The sequence below is a fragment of the Salmo trutta genome, unplaced genomic scaffold, assembly GCF_901001165.1.
Source record: "Salmo trutta unplaced genomic scaffold, fSalTru1.1, whole genome shotgun sequence".
Taxonomy (NCBI): domain Eukaryota; kingdom Metazoa; phylum Chordata; class Actinopteri; order Salmoniformes; family Salmonidae; genus Salmo; species Salmo trutta.
In genome coordinates, this window is record NW_021822501.1 from 4,444 (window position 1) to 19,589 (window position 15,146).

A 15,146-nucleotide genomic window follows, 5' to 3' on the forward strand; every position below is an offset into this window, starting at 1 on the left:
CATATGTGAATGTGGTCTCCCCGAAAGGTGCGGACATTGCCTATGAATGGCGTTAATGGCATTGTTGACAAAGCGCAATCAGATTGAATCCCAGACTAACATAATCATCTGGTTTAGTAAAGGTGGGCTTTAATTAAAGGGGCAACGCGGGATTCAAAAGAACAACAAAGCGTTCTCCGTTATCATTCGTTAAGAAGTAAAAACACAGATGTGGACCTACCAATCCCAGACCAGCCCTTTAAAAGTGGATTATTTACATACATAGTTTGTGAGGCGCTAATATGGATTTACATATTCCATTACCAGGCACTTTTTATCCAAATCAACTTTCAGTCAGTCATGTACACATTTTTACATATGGGGAGGCCCCAGGAATCAAACCCACAATCCTGGTGTTGCAAATGCCATGCTCTACCAACTGAGCCACAGACAGGTTCTACCAACTGAGCCACAGACAGGTTCTACCAACTGAGCCACAGAGAACAGGCTCTACCAACTGAGCCACAGACAGGTTCTACCAACTGAGCCACAGAGAACAGGCTCTACCAACTGATCTACAGAGGACAGGTTCTACCAACTGAGCCACAGGTTCTACCAACTGAGCCACAGAGGACAGGTTCTACCAACTGAGCCACAGAGAACAGGCTCTACCAACTGAGCCACAGACAGGCTCTACCAACTGATCTACAGAGGACAGGTTCTACCAACTGAGCCACAGGTTCTACCAACTGAGCCACAGAGGACAGGTTCTACCAACTGAGCCACAGAGGACAGGCTCTACCAACTGAGCCACAGAGGACAGGTTCTACCAACTGAGCCACAGAGGACAGGTTCTACCAACTGAGCCACAGAGGACAGGTTCTACCAACTGATCTACAGAGGACAGGTTCTACCAACTGATCTACAGAGGACAGGCTCTACCAACTGAGCCACAGAGGACAGGTTCTACCAACTGAGCCACAGAGGACAGGTTCTACCAACTGAGCCACAGAGGACAGGCTCTACCAACTGAGCCACAGAGGACAGGTTCTACCAACTGAGCCACAGGTTCTACCAACTGAGCCACAGAGGACAGGTTCTACCAACTGAGCCACAGAGGACAGGCTCTACCAACTGAGCCACAGAGGACAGGTTCTACCAACTGAGCCACAGAGGACAGGTTCTACCAACTGAGCCACAGAGGACAGGTTCTACCAACTGATCTACAGAGGACAGGTTCTACCAACTGATCTACAGAGGACAGGCTCTACCAACTGAGCCACAGAGGACAGGTTCTACCAACTGAGCCACAGAGGACAGGTCTACCAACTGAGCCACAGAGGACAGGTTCTACCAACTGAGCCACAGAGGACAGGTTCTACCAACTGAGCCACAGGTTCTAACAACTGAGCCACAGAGGACAGGTTCTACCAACTGAGCTACAGAGGACAGGTTCTACCAACTGAGCCACAGAGGACAGGTTCTACCAACTGAGCCACAGAGGACAGGTTCTACCAACTGAGCCACAGAGGACAGGTTCTACCAACTGAGCTACAGAGGACAGGTTCTACCAACTGAGCTACAGAGGACAGGTTCTACCAACTGAGCTACAGAGGACAGGTTCTACCAACTGAGCTACAGAGGACAGGTTCTACCAACTGAGCCACAGACAGGTTCTACCAACTGAGCCACAGAGGACAGGTTCTACCAACTGAGCCACAGAGGACAGGTTCTACCAACTGAGCTACAGAGGACAGGTTCTACCAACTGAGCTACAGAGGACAGGTTCTACCAACTGAGCTACAGAGGACAGGTTCTACCAACTGAGCTACAGAGGACAGGTTCTACCAACTGAGCTACAGAGGACAGGTTCTACCAACTGATCTACAGAGGACAGGTTCCACCAACTGATCTACAGAGGACAGGTTCTCTCTGTGTCTCTGTCTCCCTTCTCTTTCTCTCCCTCTCTCTCTCTCTCTCTCTCTCTCTCTCCCTCTCTCTCCCTCTCTTCCCCTCTCTCTCACTCTCTCTCCCTCTCTTTCCCCTCTCTCTCACTCTCTTTCCCCTCTCTCTCCCTCTCTTTCCCCTTTCTCTCCCTCTCTTTCCCCTCTCTCTCACTCTCTTTCCCCTCTCTCTCACTCTCTTTTCCCCTCTCTCTCCCTCTCTTTCCCCTCTCTCTCACTCTCTTTCCCCTCTCTCTCCCTCTCTTTCCCCTCTCTCTCACTCTCTTTCCCCTCTCTCTCACTCTCTTTCCCCTCTCTCTCCCTCTCTTTCCCCTCTCTCTCTCACTCTCTTTCCCCTCTCTCTCACTTCTCTTTTCCCCCCTCTCCTCACTCTCTTTCTTTTCCCTCTTTCCACCCCCTCCATTTTCGCCTGCTCTTTCCCCCTTTCTTTCTCTCTCCCTCTCTTTCCCCTCTCTCTCTCACTCTCTTTCCCCTCTCTCTCACTCTCTTTCCCCTCTCTCTCCCTCTCTTTCCCCTCTCTCTCACTCTCTTTCCCCTCTCTCTCCCTCTCTTTCCCCTTTCTCTCCCTCTCTTTCCCCTATCTCTCACTCTCTTTCCCTCTCTCTCACTCTCTTTCCCTATCTCTCTCCCTCTTTTTTTCTCCCGTCTCCCTTTCTCTCTCTTAATCTCTCTCTCACAGAATAGTGAGGTAAGTGACTTCACAGGACTTGTTCTGAAACACTTCACTAACACAGAAACACACACAGACCTATCCCCTAACAGACGGTGTGGTGATGGGGGGTTGTCCAGGCTAGGAGAGAGGGTAGAGTTGTAGTCTTTAAACATGGAGGAGGTGTGGGTGATGGGGGGTTGTCCAGGTTAGGAGAGAGGGTAGAGTTGTAGTCTTTAAACATGGAGGAGGTGTGGTGATGGGGGGTTGTCCAGGCTAGGAGAGAGGGTAGAGTTGTAGTCTTTAAACATGGAGGAGGTGTGGTGATGGGGGGTTGTCCAGGCTAGGAGAGAGGGTAGAGTTGTAGTCTTTAAACATGGAGGAGGTGTGGTGATGGGGGGTTGTCCAGGCTAGGAGAGAGGGTAGAGTTGTAGTCTTTAAACATGGAGGAGGTGTGGTGATGGGGGGTTGTCCAGGCTAGGAGAGAGGGTAGAGTTGTAGTCTTTAAACATGGAGGAGATGTGGTGATGGGGGGTTGTCCAGGCTAGGAAAGAGGGTAGAGTTGTAGTCTTTAAACATGGAGGAGGTGTGGTGATGGGGGGTTGTCCAGGCTAGGAGAGAGGGTAGAGTTGTAGTCTTTAAACATGGAGGAGGTGTGGTGATGGGGGGTTGTCCAGGCTAGGAGAGAGGGTAGAGTTGTAGTCTTTAAACATGGAGGAGGTGTGGTGACGGGGTTGTCCAGGCTAGGAGAGAGGGTAGAGTTGTAGTCTTTAAACATGGAGGAGGTGTGGTGATGGGGGTTGTCCAGGCTAGGAGAGAGGGTAGAGTTGTAGTCTTTAAACATGGAGGAGGTGTGGTGATGGGGGGTTGTCCAGGCTAGGAGAGAGGGTAGAGTTGTAGTCTTTAAACATGGAGGAGGTGTGGTGATGGGGGGTTGTCCAGGCTAGGAGAGAGGGTAGAGTTGTAGTCTTTAAACATGGAGGAGGTGTGGTGATGGGGGTTGTCCAGGCTAGGAGAGAGGGTAGAGTTGTAGTCTTTAAACATGGAGGAGGTGTGGTGATGGGGGTTGTCCAGGCTAGGAGAGAGGGTAGAGTTGTAGTCTTTAAACATGGAGGAGGTGTGGTGATGGGGGGTTGTCCAGGCTAGGAGAGAGGGTAGAGTTGTAGTCTTTAAACATGGAGGAGGTGTGGTGATGGGGGGTTGTCCAGGCTAGGAGAGAGGGTAGAGTTGTAGTCTTTAAACATGGAGGAGGTGTGGTGATGGGGGTTTGTCCAGGCTAGGAGAGAGGGTAGAGTTGTAGTCTTTAAACATGGAGGAGGTGTGGTGATGGGGGGTTGTCCAGGCTAGGAGAGAGGGTAGAGTTGTAGTCTTTAAACATGGAGGAGGTGTGGTGACGGGGGGTTGTCCAGGCTAGGAGAGAGGGTAGAGTTGTAGTCTTTAAACATGGAGGAGACGTGGAAGGCCTGGAGGACAGAGAGAAACACACTGGTTATACACACTTAGGATAACACACACACACACACACCTACATATACACACACACACATATCAACTCACCACCCAGTAGGCAGTCAAGGCTCCCTGTATGTAGCCAGTGATGACATCAGAGGGATGATGTCGATAGTCAGATATCCTAGTCAGGCCTGCGAAGAGATTACAGTTAGAAACGTACCTGTTAAATATTTTGAATTGTCACTCAACAATGAGAAAAATACATATTGCAGTAGTACAGAGAAAATGACCCATTGTCAAGCCCCGCCCTAGAATTTGGGCATTTGATTGACAGGCTAATGAGCCAATTACAGCAATCCAGTGGACAGCAACTGACCAAAGTGACAACAATTGACAAGAGAAGACCAGGATTCTATCAAAACTGCACCAGACAGCCAGGCAAATGTATTAGGAAAATGTATTTAATTATTTATTTTACAAATGTATAATTGTATATTTCTTTTTTTACTCATAGCAGAGATTAAACAACAATTGGAAAGACAGTAGTCCCGATGAATGACCACATTGTGGACGGACTACTCAGGGAGAGTTCTGAGACGCTATGAACATCCATAGACCATTATAACATATCAGCAATGTCATTCAGAATATATAATGGGCTGGATTCCCAGACACAGATTATGCCTCGTCCTGGATTAAAAACATGTTCAATGACGATTCTCCATTGAAAAATGCTTCTGAGCCCAGAATGTAGGTTTAGGTTGAGATTCAGTCCAATCTGTGGTGTCCATAAACCAACTGCACGTGACTTGGACAGGACGTTAAGCTTGAACTGACATGTACAGCCTTTAACGTGAACACAACCTCTGCGAACGTCAGGGAGATGTTCCTTTAAAAGGCACGTTGTTGACAGTACAGTGGCTTGGGGACAACGCATCTGGGATTGAATCCCGGCCGTAATCCGTGTCTGGGAAAGCGTCCCTTCGTCATCATCAGTTGGGGAGTCGTCCCACGACAAGTCGTTAGTAGGTGACTACACTATATTTTCAGAGTAGCTTCCCCCATCACTGATCAGTGTTTTACTTGCTGTATTGCATTTACTTCACCACCATGGACTTTTTTGCCTTTACCTCCCTTATCTCACATCATTTGCTCACTTTGTATATAGACTTATTTTTTCTGCTATATTATTGACTGTATGTTTGTTTTATTCCATGTGTAACTCTGTGTTGTTTGCATGTGTCGAACTGCTTGCTTTATCTTGGCCAGGTCGCAGTTGTAGATGAGAATTTGTTCTCAATTTGCCTACCTGGTTAAATAAAGGTGAAATAAAATGAGTATTATTTATTTTTGTTATCAATACACCTGTAAGTACCTGTATACACAGCCAGTAGAACCAGGAAGAACTGTATGAGGGGTCTGAGTAACCTGGCCCCTCGCCAACACCACCTGGCTTGGAGGTAGAACTGAAGAGAGGGAGGGAGGGAGGGAGGGAGGGAGGGAAGAGGGTGCAGAGGGAAAAATGTTGATTACTACACATGTACTATTTGTACATATAGTATTATACTGAATTATACTCTATTATACTATATTATACTGAATTATACTGTATTATACCGAATGATACTGTTTTACACTATATTATACCGCATTATACAGAATTATACTGTATTATACAGTATTATACTGAATTATACTGTATTTATCTTCAAAGATGCAGCCCAGTTCTGACTCTACTCTCTCTCTATGGCCCTGCCCTCACACAATAGAGGAGTGTAGTACAGAGAGACAGAGAGGTCAAACCCTCCCCTGCCAGAGGGGAACAAAGACATCTCTGTCTGCCCTACTTCTTCTTTCTCCTGCTCTCTTTTCTTTCTCTCCCTCTCAGCTCCTCTCTTTTCTCTCTTTCTGTCTCTCAGCTCCCTTCTTTTCAATCACTCTCTTTCTGCTTTCAGACCCACTGGGAGGATGGTTCACAGTGTGTGTGTGTGTGTGTGTGTGTGTGTGTGTGTGTGTGTGCGTGGGAGATACTTACTGCTAGATACAGCATGGTGTACATTGCAAATGAAGCATGACCAGAGAAGAATGATTTCCTGAAAATAACATACAAAACAAATGCTTACTACACACACACACACACACACACACCTGCCCTCACCCCCCCAACACACACACACCTGCCCTCACCCCCCCAACACACACACACACACCTGCCCTCACCCCCCCAACACACACACACCTGCCCTCACCCCCCCAACACACACACACCTACCCTCACCCCCCCAACACACACACACCTGCCCTCACCCCCCCCAACACACACACACCTGCCCTCACCCCCCAACACACACACACCTGCCCTCACCCCCCCAACACACACACACCTGCCTCACCCCCCCAACACACACACACCTGCCCTCACCCCCCAACACACACACACCTGCCCTCACCCCCCCAACACACACACACCTGCCCTCACCCCCCAACACACACACACCTGCCCTCACCCCCCCAACACACACACACCTGCCCTCATCCCCCAACACACACACACCTGCCCTCACCCCCCAACACACACACACCTGCCCTCACCCCCCCAACACACACACACCTGCCCTCACCCCCCAACACACACACACCTGCCCTCACCCCCCCAACACACACACACCTGCCCTCACCCCCAACACACACACACCTGCCCTCAACCCCCCCAACACACACACACCTGCCCTCATCCCCCACACACACACACACACACCTGCCCTCACCCCCAACACACACACACCTGCCCTCACCCCCCCCAACACACACACACACCTGCCCTCATCCCCCAACACACACACACACACCTGCCCTCACCCCCCAGCACACACACACACCTGCCCTCACCCCCCCAACACACACACACCTGCCCTCATCCCCCAACACACACACACCTGCCCTCACCCCCCAGCACACACACACCTGCCCTCACCCCCCCAACACACACACACCTGCCCTCACCCCCCCAACACACACACACCTGCCCTCACCCCCCAACACACACACACACACCTGCCCTCATCCCCCCAACACACACACACCTGCCCTCACCCCCCCAACACACACACACCTGCCCTCACCCCCCAACACACACACACACACCTGCCCTCATCCCCCCAACACACACACACCTGCCCTCACCCGCCCAACACACACACACCTGCCCTCACCCGCCCAACACACACACACCTGCCCTCATCCCCCCAACACACACACACCTGCCCTCACCCCCCAACACACACACACCTGCCCTCACCCCCCAACACACACACACCTGGCCTCCTCCTCCAATCGGTGATCTGTCTGTCTGCAGGTTACCGTGGAGACGTAGGTTCTGAGGGTGCAGTTGAGCGAGGCATACGAGACGCCGCACACAGACAGGAAGTGAGGTCGCAGCCGCCCCACGCTCAGCTTGGCCATGTTGGTCAGGGATTGGCCGACGCAGCAGCCGAACAGGAAGGAACCTAACTCCTTACAGAAATAAAATACAGAAATAAATATATAGCCAAACAGGAAGGAACCCAACTTCTTATATGTGCAACAAATAACAATGAAATTGTGAGAAACACTTTTTGATCATGTTTATGACTGCCTATGACAGATGTTTTAGCATCTTATGTTATTAAAACCTGATGAATGCAGAAGGGAGATTGCCGCACCTTATACAGGCATGAGACGTAGAGGTTCCTGACGAAGGCTTTGGAGCTGACCCCTCGGTAATGCACCCGGTAACACTCCCCTAAAGCTATCTGGGGGAGGGAGGGAGGGAGGGAGGGCAATAGTGACTGTTTTATTATTAGTCTGGTGACAAACACGAGAGGAGAACTGAACTGACAATCGCGAGATTGTATTTTTATTAGTAGTATTAGTATTAGTAGTATAAGTATTAGTAGTAGTATTAGTATTACTATTAGTAGTATTATTAGTAGTGGTATTAGTAGTATTATTAGCACTGGTGTTATTATTAGTACCATTATCAGTAGTAGTAGTATTAGTAGTAGTATTACTATTAGTAGTATTAGTAGTGGTATTAGTAGTAGTATTAGTATTATTTGTGATAGTATTATTAGTAGTATTAGTAGTAGTAGTATTAGTATTGGTATTATTATTAGTAGTATTATTAGTAGTAGTATTATTAGTAGTAGTAGTATTATGCCACTTTTAATAATGTTTACATATCTTACATTACTCATATCACATGTATATACTGTATTTTATACCATCTATTGCACCTTGCCTATGCCGCTCGGCCATCACTCATCCATATATTTATATGTACATGTTCTCATTCACCCCTTTAGATTTGTGTACTGTTAGATTACTTGTTAGATATTACTACACTGCTAACCATGTGTATGTGACCAATAAAATGTGGTTTGATTTTGATTATTATTATTGTTATTATGGCTTCTGAGAATAGGTTACTACAAGTACTATTGTTTAACAATCATGTGATGATGATGATGGTGATGATGACGAAGAGTGTGTGATACTCACAGTGAGTCCGGTGATGATGATCCCACCAGTAATGAGCAGCTGATCTGGTACAGCCTCTCTGTGTAGGTATGGATACATGATGCTGGGATCGCCACAGAAAAACCCTCTGCTATATGGACTCACTGCCTTCAGCTCACACACCATCAACGGAATGGAGGCTGGAGGGAGGGAGGGAGGCAGGGAGGGAGGGAGGGAGGGAGGCAGGGAGGCAGGGAGGGAGGGAGGGAGGGAGGGAGGGAGGGAGGGAGGGAGGCAGGGAGGGAGGGAGGGAGGGAGGCAGGGAGGGAGGGAGGGAGGGAGTTTTATTGTTTCAACATGTTCTATCTTTGGCAATGTGAGACAGATTCATTATGCCAATAAAGATTATAGAACTGAACTGAGCCAAAAAAGAGAGAGACAGAGAGACAGAGAGAGACTGCAACAGAGAGAGACAGAGACAGACAGAAACAGAGAGCGAGAGAAAGAAAGAGAGGGAGAGAGAGAGGAGAGAGAGAGGGGGGGAGGGGAGAATGAAAGGAGAGATAGACCTAAAACAAACCGGTCCACCTTAACCACCTTAACCACACACACACATGCACACACACACACACACACACACACACACAAACTCTCTGAAACATAAAGGATGAGGCTACAACCTGTCAAACATAAAGAACCAGAGAGAGAGGAAGGAGTGGAGGTAGAGAGAGAGAGAGAAAGACAGAAGTAGAGGTGGAGAGAGTGAGAGATAGAGAGAAAGACAGAAGTAGAGGTGGAGAGAGTGAGAGATAGAGAGAAAGACAGAAGTAGAGGTGGAGAGAGTGAGAGATAGAGAGAAAGACAGAAGTAGAGGTGGAGAGAGTGAGAGATAGAGAGAAAGACAGAAGTAGAGGTGGAGAGAGTGAGATAGAGAGAAAGACAGAAGTAGAGGTGGAGAGAGTGAGAGATAGAGAGAAAGACAGAAGTAGAGGTGGAGAGAGTGAGAGATAGAGAGAAAGACAGAAGTAGAGGTGGAGAGAGTGAGAGATAGAGAGAAAGACAGAAGTAGAGGTGGAGAGAGTGAGAGATAGAGAGAAAGACAGAAGTAGAGGTGGAGAGAGTGAGATAGAGAGAAAGACAGAAGTAGAGGTGGAGAGAGTGAGAGATAGAGAGAAAGACAGAAGTAGAGGTGGAGAGAGTGAGAGATAGAGAGAAAGACAGAAGTAGAGGTGGAGAGAGTGAGAGATAGAGAGAAAGACAGAAGTAGAGGTGGAGAGAGTGAGAGATAGAGAGAAAGACAGAAGTAGAGGTGGAGAGAGTGAGATAGAGAGAAAGACAGAAGTAGAGGTGGAGAGAGTGAGATAGAGAGAAAGACAGAAGTAGAGGTGGAGAGAGTGAGATAGAGAGAAAGACAGAAGTAGAGGTGGAGAGAGTGAGATAGAGAGAAAGACAGAAGTAGAGGTGGAGAGAGTGAGATAGAGAGAAAGACAGAAGTAGAGGTGGAGAGAGTGAGATAGAGAGAAAGACAGAAGTAGAGGTGGAGAGAGAGAGTTGAGTTCAGACCATACTTGTCTGCTTGACAAAAATGTGGTTTTGCATCATAAGCTATATTACACAGTATAGAAACATACTTTAAAAGCTCACTGTAAACCATAACATTCACCTACATTCATACAACATCATCACATTGGGTGTTTGGATTGAATCCTGGCCTTAAACATCACATTGACACACAACGTCCTTCTAAAACACTGACCATATGAATTACGTCAACAGATTTCATCTATGTTTCCTATTTCCTCTCTGTTGTAGCAGTTCATATGGGGGGAGAGGGAGAATTTGGGGGAGGGGGAGTTGGAGGAAGAGAGAGAGGGAACCCAGGGTTTTTCTCCAGAGAAACTAAATGGTTAGACTCACTGCTGGAATGTGAGGTCACAACACCCCTGGGACAACATCTCTATTATAACAAGTTATGGATCCCATTAGATCTGATCTGAGACCAGTATACGGGAGCATACGAGAGGAGAGTGAGAAAAGGAGAGGAGGGAATGGGGAGAGAGGACAGGAGATGGACAGGAAGGGACCTGAGAGAGAGAGAGAGGTGTCCAAAATGACATCCTATTCACTCTTTATTATAACAAGTGTGGGCCAAAGTAATGCACTATAATATACTTTGGCCCACACTTGTAGAAAAAAAATGCTATCTAGAACCTTAAAGGGTTCTTCAGCTGTCCCCATATAGCAGAACCCTTTGAAGAACCCTTTTTGTTTGCAGGTAGAACTCCTTTGGTTCCAGGTAGAACCGTTTTGGGTTGCATGTACACAGGGTTCTTACACGGAACCAAAAAGGGTTCTCCTATGGGGACAGCCGAAGAACCCTTTTGGAACTTTTTTTCTAAGAGTGCAGAGACCCATGGGCCCTGGTTAAAATAGTACACTATATAGGGAATATGGTGTAATTTGGGACATAGGCTAAGTGAATTAGCTGCTCTTACATAACCACAGTTTAAGAAATGTCATCAGATGCATAAAGGGAGTGCACGCGCACGCACACACACGCACACACACAGGGATTGTTTATTTATGTATTTGTACTACACACAATTCCCCAGGCCTAGCTCTTCCCTAAACTCTGGTTGTCATGGAAACTGTAGAATTCCCTTGGCCTGCTCGAGCCAACTGGCATCGAGAGCTTGCGTGCAGCGAGAGGGAACACTGAGAGTGAGAATAATTTAGAGCTTCAATTTATTTTTCCCAATTGATTTCGTTTTTGTTGAAGAAATTGTTTATGATAATGTTGACCAACCTGTTGATTTGCACTAGTGCTAATTCCTGATTCAATGTCCTCACGCTCACTGTGTATCATAAATAGCCTAGATGCGAAACAACAACGAAACTATAGGCTACTATCGCATAGTCAAATATACACTGCTCAAAAAAATAAAGGGAACACTTAAACACAATGTAACTCCAAGTCAATCACACTTCTGTGAAATCAAACTGTCCACTTAGGAAGCAACACTGATTGACAATAAATTTAACATGCTGTTGTGCAAATGGAATAGACAACAGGTGGAAATTATAGGCAATTAGCAAGACACCCCCAATAAAGAAATGGTTCTGCAGGTGGGGACCACAGACCACTTCTCAGTTCCTATGCTTCCTGGCTGATGTTTTGGTCACTTTTGAATGCTGGCGGTGCTTTCACTCTAGTGGTAGCATGAGATGGAGTCTACAACCCACACAAGTGGCTCAGGTAGTGCAGCTCATCCAGGATGGCACATCAATGCGAGCTGTGGCAAGAAGGTTTGCTGTGTCTGTCAGCGTAGTGTCCAGAGCATGGAGGCGCTACCAGGAGACAGGCCAGTACATCAGGAGACGTGGAGGAGGCCGTAGGAGGGCAACAACCCAGCAGCAGGACCGCTACCTCCGCCTTTGTGCAAGGAGGAGCAGGAGGAGCACTGCCAGAGCCCTGCAAAATGACCTCCAGCAGGCCACAAATGTGCATGTGTCTGCTCAAACGGTCAGAAACAGACTCCATGAGGGTGGTATGAGGGCCCAACGTCCACAGGTGGGGGTTGTGCTTACAGTCCAACACCGTGCAGGACGTTTGGCATTTGCCAGAGAACACCAAGATTGGCAAATTCGCCACTGGCGCCCTGTGCTCTTCACAGATGAAAGCAGGTTCACACTGAGCACATGTGACAGACGTGACAGAGTCTGGAGATGCCGTGGAGAACGTTCTGCTGCCTGCAACATCCTCCAGCATGACCGGTTTGGCGGTGGGTCAGTCATGGTGTGGGGTGGCATTTCTTTCGGGGGCCGCACAGCCCTCCATGTGCTCGCCAGAGGTAGCCTGACTGCCATTAGGTACCAAGATGAGATCCTCAGACCCCTTGTGAGACCATATGCTGGTGCGATTGGCCCTGGGTTCCTCCTAATGCAAGACAATGCTAGACCTCATGTGGCTGGAGTGTGTCAGCAGTTCCTGCAAGAGGAAGGCATTGATGCTATGGACTGGCCCGCCCGTTCCCCAGACCTGAATCCAATTGAGCACATCTGGGACATCATGTCTCGCTCCATCCACCAACGCCACGTTGCACCACAGACTGTCCAGGAGTTGGCGGATGCTTTAGTCCAGGTCTGGGAGGAGATCCCTCAGGAGACCATCCGCCACCTCATCAGGAGCATGCCCAGGCGTTGTAGGGAGGTCATACAGGCACGTGGAGGCCACACACACTACTGAGCCTCATTTTGACTTGTTTTAAGGACATTACATCAAAGTTGGATCAGCCGGTAGTGTGGTTTTCCACTTTAATTTTGAGTGTGACTCCAAATCCAGACCTCCATGGGTTGATAAATTGGATTTCCATTGATTATTTTTGTGTGATTTTGTTGTCAGCACATTCAACTATGTAAAGAAAAAAAGTATTTAATAAGATTATTTCTTTCATTCAGATCTAGGATGTGTTGTTTAAGTGTTCCCTTTATTTTTTTGAGCAGTATATTTCAATTAAATCGCAAAAGATTCAAATATCAACATTTGAATAGTTCATGAAAGTTAGCCTAGCCTACGTCACCTTTCCACCTGGCGGCTGAGCCGTTGTTGCTCCTAGACGTTTCCATTTCACAGCAACAGCACTTACAGTTGACCAGGGCAGCTCTAGCAGTGGAGAAACTTGACGAACTGAGTTGTTGGAAATGCGCTGCCACGTTGAAAGTCACTGAGCTCTTCAGTGAGGCCATTCTACTGCCAATGTTTGTCTATGGAGATTGCATGGCTGTGTGCTCGATTTTATACACCTGTCAGTTATGGGTGTGGCTGAAATAGCCGAATCCACTAATTTGAAGGGAAGTCCACATACTTTCGGCCATGTAGTGTATAATAGAAAGCTTTCAACGCGCTTTATAAAACAATAATTGTAGTCAATAAAAGTTTGATTTAAAATCAAGAGTAAAATGACAGCGGGGATTCAGTGTCGCCATAAAGCAATAAATACACCATTATTTATAATATAGCTGTATCCTAACAATAAACAATAGAATGAATGATGAAAATGTTTTATAGACCTACTGTAAGATTTGAAGTTTACAAACTTTATAAATTATTAATTTTTTATTAAAAATGTAAGTTATTTTTATGAAAATAACTCGAAGATCGTTTTTATTAAAGCAGAAGCAGGTCCAGGTAGGCTTAAATTATAAAAAGTTGATTTAAAAAATATATCGTTTTTTTTTTTAAGGGAAGAAAAGGTGATACGATAAAATGGTAAAAGATAAAACAAATAAAAAGTGGAAATAAAATTAAAAAGATAATAGCCTAAATTGTATTTACCCAGAACCAGACAGAGCAGGTCCAGACCGACCAGTAGTTTCCGTTTGGACAGCGCCGGTCCCGTTATCTCCACCAGTTTCTGCCCAGATCCGTTATCTTTCTCTTGGCCTCCGGTATCCACGTTACTCTCGGGTAGTTTGAGTTGCAGGTCCGTGTTCGGGACGGGCGCACCTCCGGGGCTGTGCCGGGAATATTTCTCCAACATCTTCTCGTTTTATCCAGTTAGTGGTTAACCGTTTAATTCAAACTAAGAAAGATGAGTGACATAGACCTACAACTGTATTTCAGCTAGATATAATTTCGATAGCAACAAGTTGGGCTGTGATAGAGACCTGTGGCGAACTTGGAAGTCTTGAAAAATAGAATTCATCCAAACAGTTTAGAGTTGTCAAAGTGGAAAATCAAATTCCTTCAAGCATCCTCGTGAGTCGAACGTCCCCAAATGATTTTGAAAGACGTTTTTCTTACTGATTTTATTTCCAAACGCATTTCTATAAAACTCGCCCTGACATGCTCAGTGCGTCGATCCGTCACAATTCCAGCCGCAGTCAACCGGTAGTTGTGAAACGTTCAGGGATGAGACATTACGGGGATGGGCGTCGCGGCGGTAGACCGTCTCATTTGTTTTCTATCTTTATCTCCCAACTTTACAGGCCTACTAATGAACATACAGTATGTTTTGGTTCTCTCATTCCCGCCCCATATGCTATTCTCTCTCTCTCTCTCTCTCTCTCTCTCTCTCCTCTCTCTCTCTCCTCTCTCTCTCTCTCTCTCTCTCTCTCTCTCTCTCTCAGTCCTCTGGTGAGAAACTTGTTCTCTCACCAAACAAACGGATCCTTCAGAGGCATGAGCACTCGTTCTCGCCATGGAGAGCGGGCCTGTACACGTTGTGTGTGTGTGAAAGAGAGAGAGCATAATGATTTTGGTTGTAAATCTCACTGTTTGATTCATGCTGTGTCAGCGACGCCTGCCAGCGGCTCCTGTACACTCAGGTGTATGTGTCATGTGGTGGTTAGGGGAGAGGAGATAATATCAGCACTCCCTCAGACAGGATGTCTGCAACCCAACAAAGACAGAGAAAGTCAAATCAAATCAAAGTGTATGTTACATACACATGTTCAGCAGATGTTATTACAGGTGTAGCTCCAAATTCAAAAGGCCCTCGCACATCTGAGCAATCTTTTTGCAGGTGCATGGTAGCAGTTGAACAAGATGAAGGAAAAAGCAAAATTCTTGTGTTTCTAGCTCCAACAGTGCAGTAATATCTAAC

General features: G+C 46.9%; 1 protein-coding gene across 1 annotated transcript; it reads right to left on the bottom strand.

Annotated features, from left to right (window-relative positions):
- Positions 1 to 2,600: 2,600 nt before the first annotated feature.
- LOC115182445 (phospholipid phosphatase 3) lies at positions 2,601 to 14,602 on the bottom strand. Its single transcript, XM_029744039.1, has 8 exons — positions 13,877 to 14,602; positions 8,584 to 8,741; positions 7,746 to 7,835; positions 7,361 to 7,557; positions 6,080 to 6,137; positions 5,420 to 5,510; positions 4,150 to 4,235; positions 2,601 to 4,055 (listed from the first exon to the last, which is right to left on the bottom strand). The coding sequence occupies exons 1-8, from the start codon at positions 14,079 to 14,081 to the stop codon at positions 3,963 to 3,965; spliced, it is 978 nt and encodes a 325-aa protein (XP_029599899.1). The 5' UTR covers positions 14,082 to 14,602; the 3' UTR covers positions 2,601 to 3,962.
- Positions 14,603 to 15,146: the final 544 nt, after the last annotated feature.

Bases quoted from the DNA above. Each gene is read 5' to 3' on its own strand.
- LOC115182445 (XM_029744039.1), bottom strand. From the start codon at position 14,081: ATGTTGGAGAAATATTCCCGGCACAGCCCCGGAGGTGCGCCCGTCCCG. The intron at 8,742-13,876 runs GTAAATACAATT...CCCTCCCTCCAG, and splicing joins CCTGCTCTGTCTGGTTCTGG to CCTCCATTCCGTTGATGGTG. The intron at 5,511-6,079 runs GTAAGTATCTCC...CCCTCTCTTCAG, and splicing joins ACACCATGCTGTATCTAGCA to TTCTACCTCCAAGCCAGGTG.